This window comes from Artibeus jamaicensis, unplaced genomic scaffold (assembly GCF_021234435.1).
Source record: "Artibeus jamaicensis isolate MK-2021 breed Jamaican fruit bat unplaced genomic scaffold, CSHL_Jam_final contig_1715, whole genome shotgun sequence".
NCBI classification, from domain to species: Eukaryota; Metazoa; Chordata; class Mammalia; order Chiroptera; family Phyllostomidae; genus Artibeus; species Artibeus jamaicensis.
In genome coordinates, this window is record NW_026521335.1 from 2696093 (window position 1) to 2711524 (window position 15432).

The 15432-nt window shown below is 40.0% G+C and overlaps 1 protein-coding gene across 4 annotated transcripts in view; it reads left to right on the forward strand.

Annotated features, from left to right (window-relative positions):
* THEM4 (thioesterase superfamily member 4) overlaps positions 1–15432 on the forward strand; it is a 64805-nt gene that overhangs the window by 24799 nt on the left and 24574 nt on the right. For 3 of the 4 annotated variants that reach the window (XM_053670407.1, XM_053670410.1, XM_053670405.1), the window contains exons 2-5: positions 1288–1389; positions 3434–3620; positions 10689–10863; positions 11403–11513. In XM_053670407.1, coding sequence (XP_053526382.1) covers positions 1288–1389; positions 3434–3620; positions 10689–10863; positions 11403–11513 — 575 coding nt within the window. The remainder of the gene's footprint in view (positions 1–1287; positions 1390–3433; positions 3621–10688; positions 10864–11402; positions 11514–15432) is intronic. The other variant, XM_037143682.2, reaches the window with a different exon arrangement.

Here is a 15432-nt window from a genome sequence, read left to right on the forward strand (position 1 = left end):
AAGGGACTTACCTAAGAAAAAGAAGATAAAAAGAGATGAACAGTGAAAGGACAGCAAACTCACAGTTATTAACCACACCTAAAACAAAAGCAAACTAAGAGGACAGCTAGATCAGGAGCAGAACCATAGAAATGAAGATCACATGGAGGGTTAGCAACAGGGGAGTGGAAGAAGAAGTGGGGAGAAGGCACAGAAAATAAGTAGCATAGATGGTAGGTAGAAAATAGATAGGGGGGAGGGCAAGAATAATATGGGGAATATAGAATCTAAAGAATTTGAGACATGTGGTCATAAACTAAAGGGGGGGAATAGTGGGGGAGGGGTGTGCAGGGTGGAGGGGAATGAAGGGGGGAAATAGAACAACCATAATGGCATAATTAATAAAATATATATTTTTTAAAAGTTGATAGCTTCTATGATCAGTGAGATCCCAAAATTTCTGAAGAATTCAAAAGGACCAATTTTCCTTTGTGGTGCCTTTGGGTATTCCCTTCGTCCTGCTGCTTCAGGGCCCTTGCACCATTCATTCCCCTTGTTGCCTGGCCATGGTAGTGGTAGCAGTGCTCAGTGCCAAAGAAATTTCATGGGTAGAAGCTGTTGTTACTGTGACCAAGCATTTGTTTCCCTGACCTCCTCTTCCTCTTTATATTCTTTCTCAGTAATTGGTTCTGTCACCCAGTCTGTTGGACATTTCAGAAACCTGGGATTGGCTCCTGTGTTTTTCTTCTTCCCTCACTCTTTTTATTTAAATAGTCATCTAGTTCTGCTTTGTGCACTTGTAGTTTTTTACCTGGGCTATCCCAGTAGTCTCAGAATATGGCCCTCCAATCCAATCTTGGTCACTCCTACTATCTTTTATATCATGGCCAGACCTGATCATGTCTCTCCTTGTCTAAAATTCTTCAGAGTACTACAGACACAATTCAAACCAGATAGCTTACTGTGAAGGCTTCTCACAGGCCCTTGCCTGCATCTCTAGCTATCTGTTCCTCCCTCTGCACCAAAACAACACTAAGCTTCTTGAAGACCTTAGTTTCATCATCTGTAAAATGGGGATAATAATTACTATTTAATTTCAGAGAACTATAATATGGCTTTCAAAATTGGTTCATGCCTCCATGCTTCTGCACACTGTTTCTTTGCCTAAAATACTCTTTCTAGCTGCCCAATTTCTGCTTGTCTCATCAAGATTCAGGTCAGAGGGACTTCCGCCAAGATGGAGACGTAGGTGGAGGAACCACCTTGCCTGTGTGCACAACCAAATCTAAGAACAACTATTTTTAACAGCAGTCACAACCAAGCCACATGGAAAATCGACAATACGGAGTCCAAAGGACAACTAGATACTCAGCTGGACCGGTAGGAGGAGCGAAGCCAGCAGCGGAACAGGTTAGCAAGAAAAAATTCCCGGGTGGTGCACAGTGAGCGCGCAAGCAGCCGAAAGTGCTGATCGTGAGCGAGCTAGCTATGGGAGCGCACAGGGAAGAGGCGCGGCGGGTCGGTCGGTCGCGCATTTACGTGCGGAGAAACCAGTGAGAAGGGAAGCCTGCGCGGGGCAGCAGCCTCGCACAATTCCGATCGGATAAACAAGCCCAAGGCGTGTGGTGTGACTGGACGGGCTGGGCTAGCGGAGAGGACCGCCATTGCTCCCTCTCTGACCACGCCCCCACACACAGCGTCACAAACCAGCGACCTGGGTCTCCCCGTCCTGGTAAACAACTAAGGCTTTGCTCCGCTTACTTAACAGCACGAATAGACCAAAAATGGCTCTAGGACAACTCAGAGCCCCAGAACCGATAGATCTAAGCGATGAAGAAATAGCCAGTCTTTCAGATGCACAGTTCAAAACACTGGTTATCAGGATCCTTACAGAACTGGTTGATTATAGCCACAAATTAGAGAAACATATGGAAGCTAAACTAATTGAAATGAATGGTAATACAAAGGAAACCAATAGAAATGGAAAGAAAATTGGGACTCAAACCAAGCAAGTGGACCAGAAGGAAGAAAAAAATGATCAAACAGAAAAGAATGAAGAAATAAGAATTCAGAAAAATGAGGAGAAGCTTAGGAACCTCCAGGACATCTTTAAACATTCCAACATCCGAATTATAGGGGTACCAGAAGGGGAAAGGGCACAGCCACCAGTGGAAAACTTATTTGGACAAATAATAAAGGAGAATTTCCCCAAGCTGGCAAAGGAAATAGACTTCCAGGAAATCCAGGAAGCTCAGAGAGTCCCAAAGAAGTTGGACCCAAGAAGGAACACACCAAGGCACATCAGCATTACATTAGCCAAGATTAAAATGAAGGAGAGTATCCTAGAAGCAGCAAGAGCTAAGGGGACAGTCACCTACAAAGGAGTTCCCATCAGACTGTCAGCGGATTTCTCAAAAGAGACCTTACAGGCAAGAAGGGGCTGGAAAGAGGTATTCCAAGTCATGAAAACCAAAGATCTACAACCAAGATTGCTCTACCCAGCAAAGTTTTCATTTAGAATGGAAGGACAGATAAAGTGCTTCTCAGATAAGACCAGATTCAAGGAGTTCATCATCACCAAGCCCTTATTATATGAAATGTTAAAGGGACTTACCTAAGAAAAAGAAGATAAAAAAGATGAACAGTGAAAGGACAGCAAACTCACAGTTATTAACAACCACACCTAAAACAAAAGCAAACTAAGAGGACAGCTAGATCAGGAGTGAACCATAGAAATGAAGATCTCATGGAGGGTTAGCAACAGGGGAGTGGGAGGAGGGGAAGGGGGGAGAAGGTACAGAAAATAAGTAGCATAGACAGTAGATAGAAAATAGATAGGGGGAGGGTAAGAATAGCAGGGGGAAATACAGAATCTAAAGAATTTGAGACACGTGTTCATGAACTAAAGGGGGAAATGGTGGGGGAGGGGTATGCAGGGTGGAGGGGAAGGGAGGGGGGAATAGAGCAAATGTAATGGCATAATCAATAAAAAAAGTTAAAAAAAAAAAGATTCAGGTCAGAGAACCCCATCCCGAGCTACAATCTGAGATGAATACCTCTCCCCTTTGCTCTCGATTCTTGTGCATACCCCACTAGTAACATACCCCACTTTTTACATGGTGGAGAATGTCTATCCATCGTCTCTCTTAATCTCCAGTACCTGGCTCAACTGTGCTTGATTAAGGTTTGGGAAAAAAAGAGGGAGTTTACGGACCTGGGCTTAATGCTGTCTCTGCCAATAGCTAGTCAGGTGACACTGAGCAAATCATTTCGCTCTCTCTGTGTCCTGTTTTTCCCAAGGAAATTGGACCAGATAATCCTTGAAGTTTGCTTCTCCAAAATCAAGCTTCTGGGAAAAGGAAAAGCAGTACAATAGTCTTCAAAAATAGGAGAATATGTTATGGCATAGGATGTACCTCCAATTACTCTTACTTTTCTTCTCTTTGTCTTTTAGAGATCATTTGTTTTTGAGACAGTCATTCATAAGGACCCTTCTCTCCCCAAACCCAGCTGGAGCAAGGACATGAGACTCCTCTTTGACCAGTTCATGAAGAAATGTGAAGATGGCTCCTGGACACTTTTGCCTTTCTATAGTTATAAAAGACTTCAAAATGTTCAGGACTTCATAACCTTTTTTCATGGTAGGAACAGTGACTCTTCCATAAAGAATATTTAAATCTCAAATATAAAACTAAGAACAGATTTAAGCACTGGTTACCACTTGGAAAAAGGAAGGAGTATAGTACAGGGGTTTCTGTGTTCTCCAATTTTATAAGCCAGAAATCTCAATACGTTTTGCAGATTGTGGCAACACATAAAGCCTTTTGCCAAAAATAGGACTGTCTCCCACACAGGCATCCTCATCACCATTAGCAGGATTTTAAAAAACCCAGAGAGCTTCCACCATCCCACAGCCTCATTGCTTCTCTGCATTGAGGCTGTCATCAGTCATATCATTTTACCATTTACCTCAGTGTATGGCTCTGCCACCCAAATAAGCTTAGGATGCTTTAGGCCACCCCCGCATCACCCAGGCTCATGAGCCCCAAAGCAACCTACTGTACCTCCAATACACACATTATAATTCCTGTTCTTCTTTATGTGTGTGTGATCTCTTTAACTAAGACCTTTTTTAGCAGTTTCAGATATACAGAAAAATGAACGGCAAGTACAGAATTCCACCCTAGCTTTCCCTATTATGAACACCTAGCATTAGTGTAGTACATTCATTACAATTGATGAGCCAGTATTGATACATTATTGTTAACTAAAGTCTATCCTTTACATTAGAGTTCACTCTTTAGTTGTACTTCTATGGGTTTTGACAAATGTGTAATGACATATACCTATCATAAAATTATCATACCAATTGCTTTTACTGCCTTAAAAATGCTCTGTGCTTCTCTTGTTCATCCCTCCCTCCTTCTCTCTGAGCCCTTGAAAACCACTGATCTTTTTCATAGTTTTACCTTTTCCAGAATACCTTATAGTTAGAATCGTTTACAGATTATTTTCTTTTACTTAATAATATGCCATTGTTAATGTAAATTTGCGTTTTCTTTAATGGTTTGTCTCTCACCACTAGCAGGTAAGGTCCACGTTTTATTTCCTACTATATCTCCAGTGGTTACAACAGTACCCAGTACATACTAAGTGCCTTATAAATATTTGTAGGAAGAAAAGAGAAGAAGGAAGGAAAGAAACATACTAGGGGACCTGTGTAAGAGGCTCTTTTCCTTTACCTAAATAAACTCTCTGCCCTCATGGAGCAGACACTCTGGTGTTCAGAGACAAACCATTAAATAAATAAAACATAAAATGTCCTATGGCTACTGTGGAAAAATAAGTGCACCAATTTTTTTTTAAGGAGAACTTTTTACTCTCTAAAATGTGGTGCCTGATCCTTGGGATAGAAATTGGGAGAAATAGTGAACCACCTTCTTTCCTGCCCATTGCTTTGCAAAAAAAACAAGAACAACAACAAAACTCAGAAGTTTAACATGAATCCCTTTTGTATGCTTGGGAAATACCCAGGGAGTAGTAAGTAATTCCCCAAGGTTGTCTAAGACGTCAATTTAAATGCCATCTGCACCTAATGACAAAAGAAAGGCATGGAGAGGGCGAAATTGTGGGGAGATTAGCAGGAAAAGCAGCAAACAAGAGTAAAGGTTTGTTTGGCAGATTTAAGTAAGTGCTTTCTCCATTGATAAGGTTCTTCTAATGTAGACTTATCCTTCTCTTTCTGATACAGGAAGGGAACCACCCTTAGAAATGGAGATTTTCCTCATAAATGTAAATTTCCCTCACAGAAGGTTAACTTCTATTCTGTCCTCAAAGGATCTCTTACAGCTGCTGTTTCCAGCATAACCCCAATGAAGGGTTAAGAGCCAGAGCCAGATTTGAGGGGCGGCATATTTTTCTACTCTTTATTCCTTGCCTTTGAAGCTTCCCTAAGAAGTTTTACATTCCAGAAGCTGAGTTGGTAGATTGCTCCATCTCACCAAATCAGTTTCTTAGTCCTGGGTCTAGATCATTCCAGTTACCCAGTTGTGTCTCAATTCAGGATGCAGTATTACAAGTAGTGTCTGAATGGTGTGAGCAACTGTGTATTTCATAAGACTCATTTCTATGGAAACAAAAGAAAAACAAAGGATAATAGACCAAACTTTAAACTCAGTTTTTTAATCCAGAGGGCAGTTTGTCTAGAAGATTTTTAGATGTTGAGCATCTTCAGATGGAGTGAGGACAGGCTGTGGCACTCCGACAGATTTTCCTGGTTTGCAGTTTTAAATGTCTCTGGTGGTATCATCAGATATTTCAGTGAACTATCCGAGTAGCCCACACAATAACAGTCCAGTTGGTTGTCCATTTTGAGCCGTTATGGTGATTTCTCTGAAGTTTATATCACATTGTCTAGCTTCAGTTCACAGAGCTTCAGGAAAAGCAGCTTTTATTGTTGGTGATTCCAAGTAAAAAGGGTGGGAGAAAATTGCAAGCATTAATTTGGAGAGTCATAGCCAGGTATTGGAGGAAACTAGAAGAATTTAGGGTCCAAGCCAGTTTGCAGGTAGATAACAAAACCTCAAAAACAGTGAACAGCAATAGGATCTGATATCCACAAAGGTATGCTACTGAAACATAGTTTTTCTCTCTGCCGTCACCACATTTCTATTAATGATAATCGGGGAATGAAGGGGGGAAATGGGGCAACTGTAATGGTATAATCAATAAAATATATTTTAAAAGGTATGGTTTGAATGGTTTTATAAAAGTGAACTGAAGTAAGCCTGACAATCATGCTTCTTTTTTCCCCTCATCTATTCCCTCTGCTACTCTCCTAGCTGGCTATTTCCTACCTTTTCCTCAAGTCTGACTCTTAGCTGATCTTTCCTCCTATATCAGTAAGAGAAAAAATAAAAACAATTAGAATAGAACTTCCAAGCTCCCACTGCCTCATTTAACTTCCTCTCTGCAACTGTCCAAATGCTCTGCTTTTTCCTGTTTTAAGTGAACTCTCCATACTCTTAGGAGAAGCTAAGCCTTCCAGTTATGCACTGCATTCTGTCCCTTTGGCCTACTTTAGGATGTCCCTTTTCTGAGAGAGCTTTCTCATCAACATGCAGATGTGCCACAACTGCATTTCTCTCTTTCCACTCTCTGTTGAGCCCACTCCAATCAGACTCTCACTCCTACCACTTCATCAAAGCTACACTTGCCAAGGGTACCAGTAACCTTCATGTTGCTAGTGACCGCTCAGCTTTTGACAAAGTTGGTGACTCCCATCTCCTTAAACTTGGCTTCCAGGATACTGCAGTCTATCAGCTTCTTCAGCTGATACCTCATTATCCTCACACTGTTAATGTCAAGGTGCCCCATGTCTCAGGCCTTAGTCCTCTTTCTCAGTACTCCATTGGTAATCTCATTCATTTTTATGGCTTTAGGGGCCATCCAAAAGCTGGCAACTTGCTAATTTAATGGTTGCAGTGTAGTGTCTGTATTCAAATTCTATTTCCACAATTTAAAGCTGTATGACTCTGGACAAGTTATTTTACCTTTCCTTACCTTTGTTTCTTCATGGTACCATATTTCAATATTTGCTGAAGGACTGAATGAATCAAAAATAAAACTACCCTAACCAAGCCCTGAATAATGTGGCTCAGTTGGTTGGGCATTGTTCTGCAAAGCAAAAGGTTGTTGGTTCAATTCCTGGTCAGAGCACATTCCTGGGTTCTGGATTTGGTCCTGGTCAGATTGCATATAATGTTTTTCTCTTATATCAGTGTTTCTCTTCCCTCTCTTTCTCCCACCTTCCCCCGTCTCTAAAAATAAGTAAGTAAAATTCTTTTAAAAAAAATACCTTGACCAAGAAAAAATAGAGTTTATAAGTTTCTTTATACAAGTAGAACCTCCAATGGATAGAAACAGGAATTACTCTATTTTAAAATGAAGCAGAAAAATAGTAATCTATATTACTAATTCCATTCTCACTACTTACCATATCACACAATTATTTAAATGTCCATAACCCAGGGCAGTCTGGCTTCTACCCTAAACAGCTCTACAGAAATATCTTCACTTAAGCCACTGAGTGCCGAATTTGGTGGACATTTTTCAACCCTAACTGCTGATTTCATTCACCTTGAAACTGTTTTTCTCTGGTTTCATCACCTCTCTGACCAATCTTCTTTATTTCTCTCTGCCTGCTCCCTAAATGTCAGTATTTTCCACGGTTTTGTTCCCATATGGTTCTGCTCATCCCCTCATCTAACCTACTCACCCTCCCATGCCTGGAAATTGACCCTCTCAGAATAGGGAAGAATTTGAGGTCCTCTTCACTATCTATACTTGCTTTCACACCATTACTTCCCCTTTCTTTGAGAAAAGCCTCATTCCTTTGAGGTTTATACCACCTGTGTTTATCTCCCTCCTCTTCTTCCCCTGCTTGCTGTCATCTACCAACTTCTCCCTCACATGTTGAGCATTTCAGCTACTGGTTAACCATTTGCCTCTCTACCCAATTCCGTTCACCGTCCTCAGCAACTCCAGCATCTACACCATGGCTCTTCGGTTCATTTGTTTCCCCATCAACTGTGAACGTTTTCACTCGGCCCAGCTACACACTCCCAAGGTCATCTTGGACATCTTGAGCCTTATCATCTTCAGAAAGTGCACAATCTCCAAATCCACACATTTAGACATCCTGTTTTCGGATGACAACCTTTTTCCTTCTAGCTTACTTGTTCAAGGGCACCACAGAAACAAGTCTTTGACCTCATTAAAACCTTCAGTTCATTAAGTCTTCTACTTTCCCATTGTTCCTTCCCGTTGCCCTCTTCTATCTTAACCTCTCTGGTCTACTCATTTAGGAAAACCCCAGCCCTGGGGCCCTGGATGAGTGTAACCATCTGCCATCTCTTTTTTTGCTCAGGTCCTCATATAGCTGAGCATTGCTGGAGAAAATCATCCCACCTAGTAGGTAACCTGGGTGACTGTGATTTTATAATGTTTCAGTGGTGTGTGTTCTCATTCATCTTTCTTATGCCCCCCAAATCCCTCCTTTCATCCAGCTGGCAGAGTAATTGAAAATGCCGACCTATCATGTTACTCCTCTGCTTCCTTCATTGTTATCCCATATTTTAAAATACCAGTGCCTCTCAGATTTAAATGCGAATATGAAGCACCTGGGAACCTTGTTAAAATTCAGGTCATGCTTTAGTAGGTCAGGGGTCGCACCTAAGATTCTGCATTTCTAACAAACTTATTCCATCATCTTTATTTTTCTCATTTTTATGAGATAACCCCAAGGTTCGAATCTAGACCAGAAGTTTTGGACTCCTAAGTAAAAATTAAAAGGTTCAGTGCTTATCTTACCCTGAAATTTCATTATGTCAGATCTTAGAAGTCATTTAGGTTTATCTCCTCACTGTGTGGATAAAGTATGAGGAAAGGAGTGAGTTGTGGGTCCAATTCCCAGGAGAAGGTTCTTTTTTACTATACCATGATATTGGTGCTCAGTTTTAAGTTTCATTGAACCTCTAAATCATTAATCTTCTCAACAGCTGCTAGAGAATATAGAGTACATATTTATTCCAGTTGTTGAGCATACAAATTCTAAAAGACAGGATGCCCAACCCTTAGGATGCTCATGGCCTAAGTAAAAGTCACCCTTCCTGACCTTCTTCCCACTTCTCCCAGATCTTCTCATATCTTTTTCCAAGTCAGTAAACATTAATTCAGTAGTAATAAAAGAAACTTAGATAATGTTATACATAGCAAATCATAATGACCTGTGAAAGAAAGCTAAGAGTTTTGGGAGTTAAATCTTGAAGTAGATATGAAAGGACAAATATGCCCTTTGTTTAGAGCAGTAGTTTTCAGTCTTTCTTTTGAAGTGACCTGCATTTTGACTGACAACCTAATATATACAACTTGTACACAGTTGTCCAATTGAAAAATTGTACTACTACTTCCCCAGGATATATGTGAAGCATTCTGCTTCTTTTTAAAGCTTGATTATAACTCAATTTGATTTGATGAACCCTAATGGTTCTAACCCTAAGTCTGGGAACTTAAGAGTCAAGAGTCATAATCACATGGAATAGTAGGCTGGACTAAACTGGTTTCTGATCCCCTATGATAACTCTCTTCTGCTCAGGCTAAACTCACTTCTGCAAGAAAACCTCCTGTTACATTATTCATTTTCTTTAAATAAATCTCATTTATTTAAAAAATATTTTATTTATTTCTTAAAGATTTATTTATTTATCTATTTATCTTTAGAGGGGAAGGGAAGGAAAGAGGGAGAAAAATATCAATGTATGGTTGCCTCTCGTACGTCCCCTGCTGGGAACTGGCCTGCAACCTACACATGTGCCCTGACTGGGAATCGAATTGCAGTCATTTGGTTCACAGGCCCACACTCAATCCACTGAGCTACACCAGCCAGGGCATATTTCTTTATTTTTAGAGGAGAAGGGAGGAAGAAAGAGAGAAACACCAATGTGTGGTTGCCTCTCGCACACCCCCCACTGGGGACCCAGCCTACAACCCAGGTGTGTGCCCTGACGGGGAATCAAACCAGCGACCTCGTCCAGTGCTCAGTCCACTGAGCCACACCAGCCAGGGCTTTAAATCTCATTTAAACCACATTTATTCCAAGAAGGACTTCTGTGTACACCTTAGTATTTTATTCAGTATATCCTCAGCATTTATGTACCATAAATGTTTGCCATGTATGAGAAACATACATGTTTGCCATGTATGAGAAAGTTCTTTGTTATTCTTTCACTTACATTTACTATGTCCCCAGTTAGGCTGTTAATTCCATAAGGGCAAAGATCTTATATTCTGTTTCTTTGATACCCTCCCATTCTCTTCAGTTTTTTTTAAAGATTTTATTTATTTATTTTTAGAGAGGGAGGAAGGGAGAAAGGGAGAGAAACATCAGTGTGAGAAACATCAGTTGATTGCCTTCTACACACCCCAACCAAAGACCAAATCCACAACCCAAGTAATGCTCCCTCACCAGGAATCGAACCAGCACCCTTTCGCTTTGTGGGACAGTGTCCAATCAACTAAGCCATACCAGTCAGTGCTGCCTTTAGTTAACATTGTAATCGGTCATTTATTGACCTGTTATTCTAGCAGGGCACAGATGTTTATAGCTCTGTTACATCTTTCTCATATCTGTTTCTCATGTGACCACCCAGCTTGTTTCCCTACAACTGCAAAACTTATAGACAAAGAACAACTGTCACAGGCCCCTGTCTTCACCGAAAGCCTTAAGGATGTCCTGGGCTTTGAACATGTGATGTTCTATAATGATGTTGAGAAAAGGACAGTTTGCTTGTTTGAAGGAGGCCCTCACCTGCAAGGAATGTTCGGGTAAGAATGATAGCCTGGACCTGTGGGTCTAAAAGATTGTTATCTTGCTGTATCCCCAAGTATTCATAGAATGAAGGCATTAAAATGTTAATGTAGATGTATTTATCCACCTGGAAAGGTATTTATAATAAATTATGGTCACAGAAGCATAGGACATAATGCAGTAGAGTCCAGTTTGAGACAGTATCTTTGACATGTTGACAGTGGTTTGTCACTAGATGACCTTATAATTTTTTATTTTTCTTTTCCTTCTGTTTATTTACATTTCCTAAATCTTTAAACAATGATGTATATAGCTAGTTTACCAAAAATATAAATTTTCTAAATGGTATTTTAGCTTTTTGCTTGTTTGTGATCTGACTACCATTAAATTCTGTTTTATTACAAATACTACACTATTGAAGTTGGGGACATGGATATTTGACATTTAGTACACTGATCATAGACATAAGCAAATTACAATATATGGAGATGCTTGGATAATGTTTCTCTCTTTTCACACTATTTAACAACATTTCTTTCCCTCCTGTTGTAACTAGATTCCTTCATGGAGGTGCTCTTGCAACCATGATTGATGCTACTGTTGGTATATCTGCAATGAGAGCCAAAGGATTTGTCATGACTGCCAATCTCAACATCAATTTTAAAAGGTAAATTCATGAAAAAAATAAAGAAAAGGTAAATTCATGAGTATTCTCTCTCAGGTGTCACAGGTCAGGTTCCCCAGCAACAGACCCTGAGACAAAGATTTGTGTACAAGTAATTATTAAGGAAGTGCTCCCGGAGGAAACTAGCAGGGCAGTGGGAGAAGCAGGACAGGAAAGGGGAAGAAGCCAACCAAGCAGGACGGGAGCTCTCACAGTCGTGCAAAGGGGAGCTTCAGCCTGATCATACATGGAACTCTGGAGTGAAATGTGTGCCTCAGAATTGCCCCTATGTCAGGCAAGGGAACTGGAAAGAGACTTCATGTTTCTTACATACCAGAGATAGGATAAGTCATAGGAAAATCCTATCCTGGGGACCATAAATTTCTCATCACTTCTCATGGTGAGTAGTAAATGAATCAGTCCATGTAAACACCTAGAACAATATCTGGCCACATAACAAATACTCAGTAACTCATGTTAAATACTGTTAGCAGCTTGCTACTATTGTTATTATCATTACTTTTACTTCTAGCAACAATAAGGCACATATAAGCCAGGGCAAGGAATAGCTACAAACATCCCTGATTCCTATTAATGGAGACTAATGCTAATGATCAGAAAAATCATTTTGTGTGTTCTCATGATAGGCAGGATGACCTGACTGCTATAGATCACTTTGGTTAATATTGACATCTTAACAGTATTAACTTTTAGTTCATATACGCAGGATGTCTTTCCACTGACTTGTATCTTTTTAATTTTTTTTAGCAATGTTTTGTGATATTCAGTGTACAAGTTTTGGGCCTTCTTGGTTGTTTATTCCTGTGTAAGTTTTGAGCTATTGTAAATGAAATCATTTTTTCAATTTCCTTTTCAGATTGTTTGTTGTTAGTGTATAGAAATGCAACTGGTTTTTGTGTGTTGATATATCCTGCAACTTTGCTGAATTCATTTACTAGTTCTAACAGTTTTTTTGTGGACGCTTTGGGGTTTTCTACATATAAAATCATGTTATCTGTGAACAGAAATAATGTACTTCTTCTTCAGTTTAGATGCCTTTCTTTTTTCTTGCCTAATTACTCTGGCTAAGACTTATGGTAATAAGTTAAATAGAAGAAGCAAAAGTGGGCACACTTGCCATATTCTTCATCTTAGCGGAAAAGCTTTCAGTCTTCCCCCATTGAGTGTGGTGATGTTAGCTATGGGCTTTTAGTATGCTGACTTATTTCCTTGTGCTTGGCACATTAGGATAAATAGACAAAGCAGCTAATTATTAGTGGTAGCTAGCCAGATGAAAAATAATATGTCAGCATTTCTATAACCCATTCATGACATATTGGTTGGGAAGCTCTGGAATAGACTTCTTCATGCAACATGGCAGAAAAGAAATTCCAAAGGACATTCCCTTTCATAACAACTAGACCCTGTGTCAAATTCACAAGGAAATAAACCGCAATAAGTGAGAATCAGCAGAAACCATGAATAACTGATCATCAGGGACTTATATATTATGATAATCAGATACACAATATAAAAGAAAAGATGAAATCACAAAAAGAGAAAGCATTAAGGAGCTATCAAAAATTACTAAGCAGATTGGCCACAGAACCTAAAACTTTTAGAAATGAAAATGTAATTGTGTAAAGACAAGCACCCCTCAGTGGATAGGTTAAAAGGCTTTAAACACTGCTGAAAGTGAACAGAAATAGAGAACTGAAGAAATTACCCTGAATCTAGCATAAAATAAGAAAAGAGGTGAAAAATATAAAATAGAGGTTAAGGTCCAGAGGACAAATGAAAAGTTCAAATGTGCTCTATTCAGAGTTCTGGAAGAAGAGAGTGGAGAGCATGGAAGGAATATCCAGGATTTGGAGAGAGAACAGGTGAATATATTCTTGAACTAAAGAAAAACATGAGTCCACAGCTATAGAAAGCACAACATAATCAAACCAAGATAAATCAAAATAAATTCATATCTAGATATATTACAAAGAAATTAAAGAATACTGAAGGCAAAGAGATCTTAAAAACAGTCAGCGATCTAACAGTACTCATAACAGAGCAGTCTTGTTTCTTAGAAGTAGGAGGGCACTGTCCCACTGGCAGCTAGCTTCTCAGTAGCAGTAATGGAAACCAGAAGATAATTACATATCTTAAGAGTCCTGAAAGAAACGCGCACCCTGTAATTGTCACCGGACAGGAGCCTGGCCTGGATCAGGTCTGCCTCAAGCTGGCCTGTAGTGTATGGGCTCTTGACTTCATGCAGGAAAGATTTCACAATACAAGTCCAAGTGATTTTGAGAATGTGCTTATTAAAGCTGGGGACAGTCAAACAAAGGAAGGATTTAGGATAGAAGAAGCAACAGGGGAAAGCTCAGGTTGTGCTCTGCTTTGGCTCCCTACAAATGTCATATGAAAGAAGTGATCCAAGGTGGGGCTGCTTCTAGCTCACTGGAAAGTCATAGGAAAGGGGAGCCTTGCAGACAGGATCAGGGGGTAAGCCTGGGACAAGCTGCCACTGCCTGCTGCTCCCCTGGCTGCAAGTCTCATGGGGACCCATAGAGGTTAAGAGGAAGTAAAAAGTTCATGCCCGAGAAGGGGCAAGGCTATGCTCAAGAGTGAGCCTATGCTGGTATTCTGTCCTCAGGGTTTTATCTCTCTTCATAGGGGAGGGTTTCGGCAGAATATTCATCAGCTTTCCAGGGGCTGTTTTTTGTTTTGTTTTGTTTATCCTTACCCAAGGACATTTTTTCATTGCTTTTAGAGAGAGAGAAACATTGATTGGTTGCGTCCCTTATGCATCTTCACTGGGGATCATACACCCCCTGACCAGGAATCAAACCAGCAAACTTTTGGTTATAGGATGCTGCTCCAACCAACTGAGCCACACTGGCCAGGGCCAGGTGTGTTTTTAGTATGCTAGTGCATAATAAATTAACAGATAGGGAAGTTTGGGATTAGTCGTTAGTCTTCTTTACTGTTTCACTTTTATGTTGGATCATTCCAGCTCTAATTGGCTTTTTGTTTTTTGTTCCCCTTTGTTAGTCCTTGGGTTTGGCTAGCATAAATGGCATTAACTGAGTCTCTGTTCTCTATCTCCCCAAACAGGATGATTTAAGCTATTTATTCTCTGGTTAGGGAGGAGAGGTATAAACCATTTGCTCTCAGGTGTCCTTGGTTAGGGAAAGTAAGGTCTCATGACTCACTAGTTGACTGTGAGTTGTTCAAATTGTTTGGCCTTGTTTAATGATCTTGTCTCAGTTTCCCCATCCCACTTACCCAGAAATTTGCCCAGCTTCTTATTATCCTGCCTCAGAATCATGCTTTCAGAAAAACTAAAGTTTAAAAATTAGGGCAAAATAAAGGCATTTTTGTTTCAACAAAATGGAGAAAGTTTACAAACAACAGGATGATACCTAGGGATCTTCTAACGAATGTTCCACAAAAAGAAGGAAAGTAATCCCACCAGGCAGAAGGATGAAAAGACAGAATAGTGAGCAAATACATAAGTAAACATGTAGATAATATAACTCTAAACAGTCTATATATAAGTAACAATAATGTCTAAATTCTTGGAAGTAAAAAAAAGGACAGCTAAAATACTGAACAAAAATAGCATGTAGTTTGAGAGAGGGTAAACATAATTAATGTTCAACATCTCTGTATTTTTCAGTAGAGAGGAACGAATGTATAACTAAAGCCTAAACTAGTAGAAAAGTAAAAACAAGGTAAATAAAATTAATTTTCATTTTTAAAATTGCAAGAAAGAGGAAAAAAGTGAGTCAAATGGAATGCCAATAAAAGAAATGTCTAAATAGCCCTAGCTGGTGTAGCTCAGTGGATTGAGTGCGGGCCTGCAAACCAAAGGATTGCAGTTCGATTCCCAGTCAGGGTGCATGCCTGGGTTGAGGGCCAGTTCCCA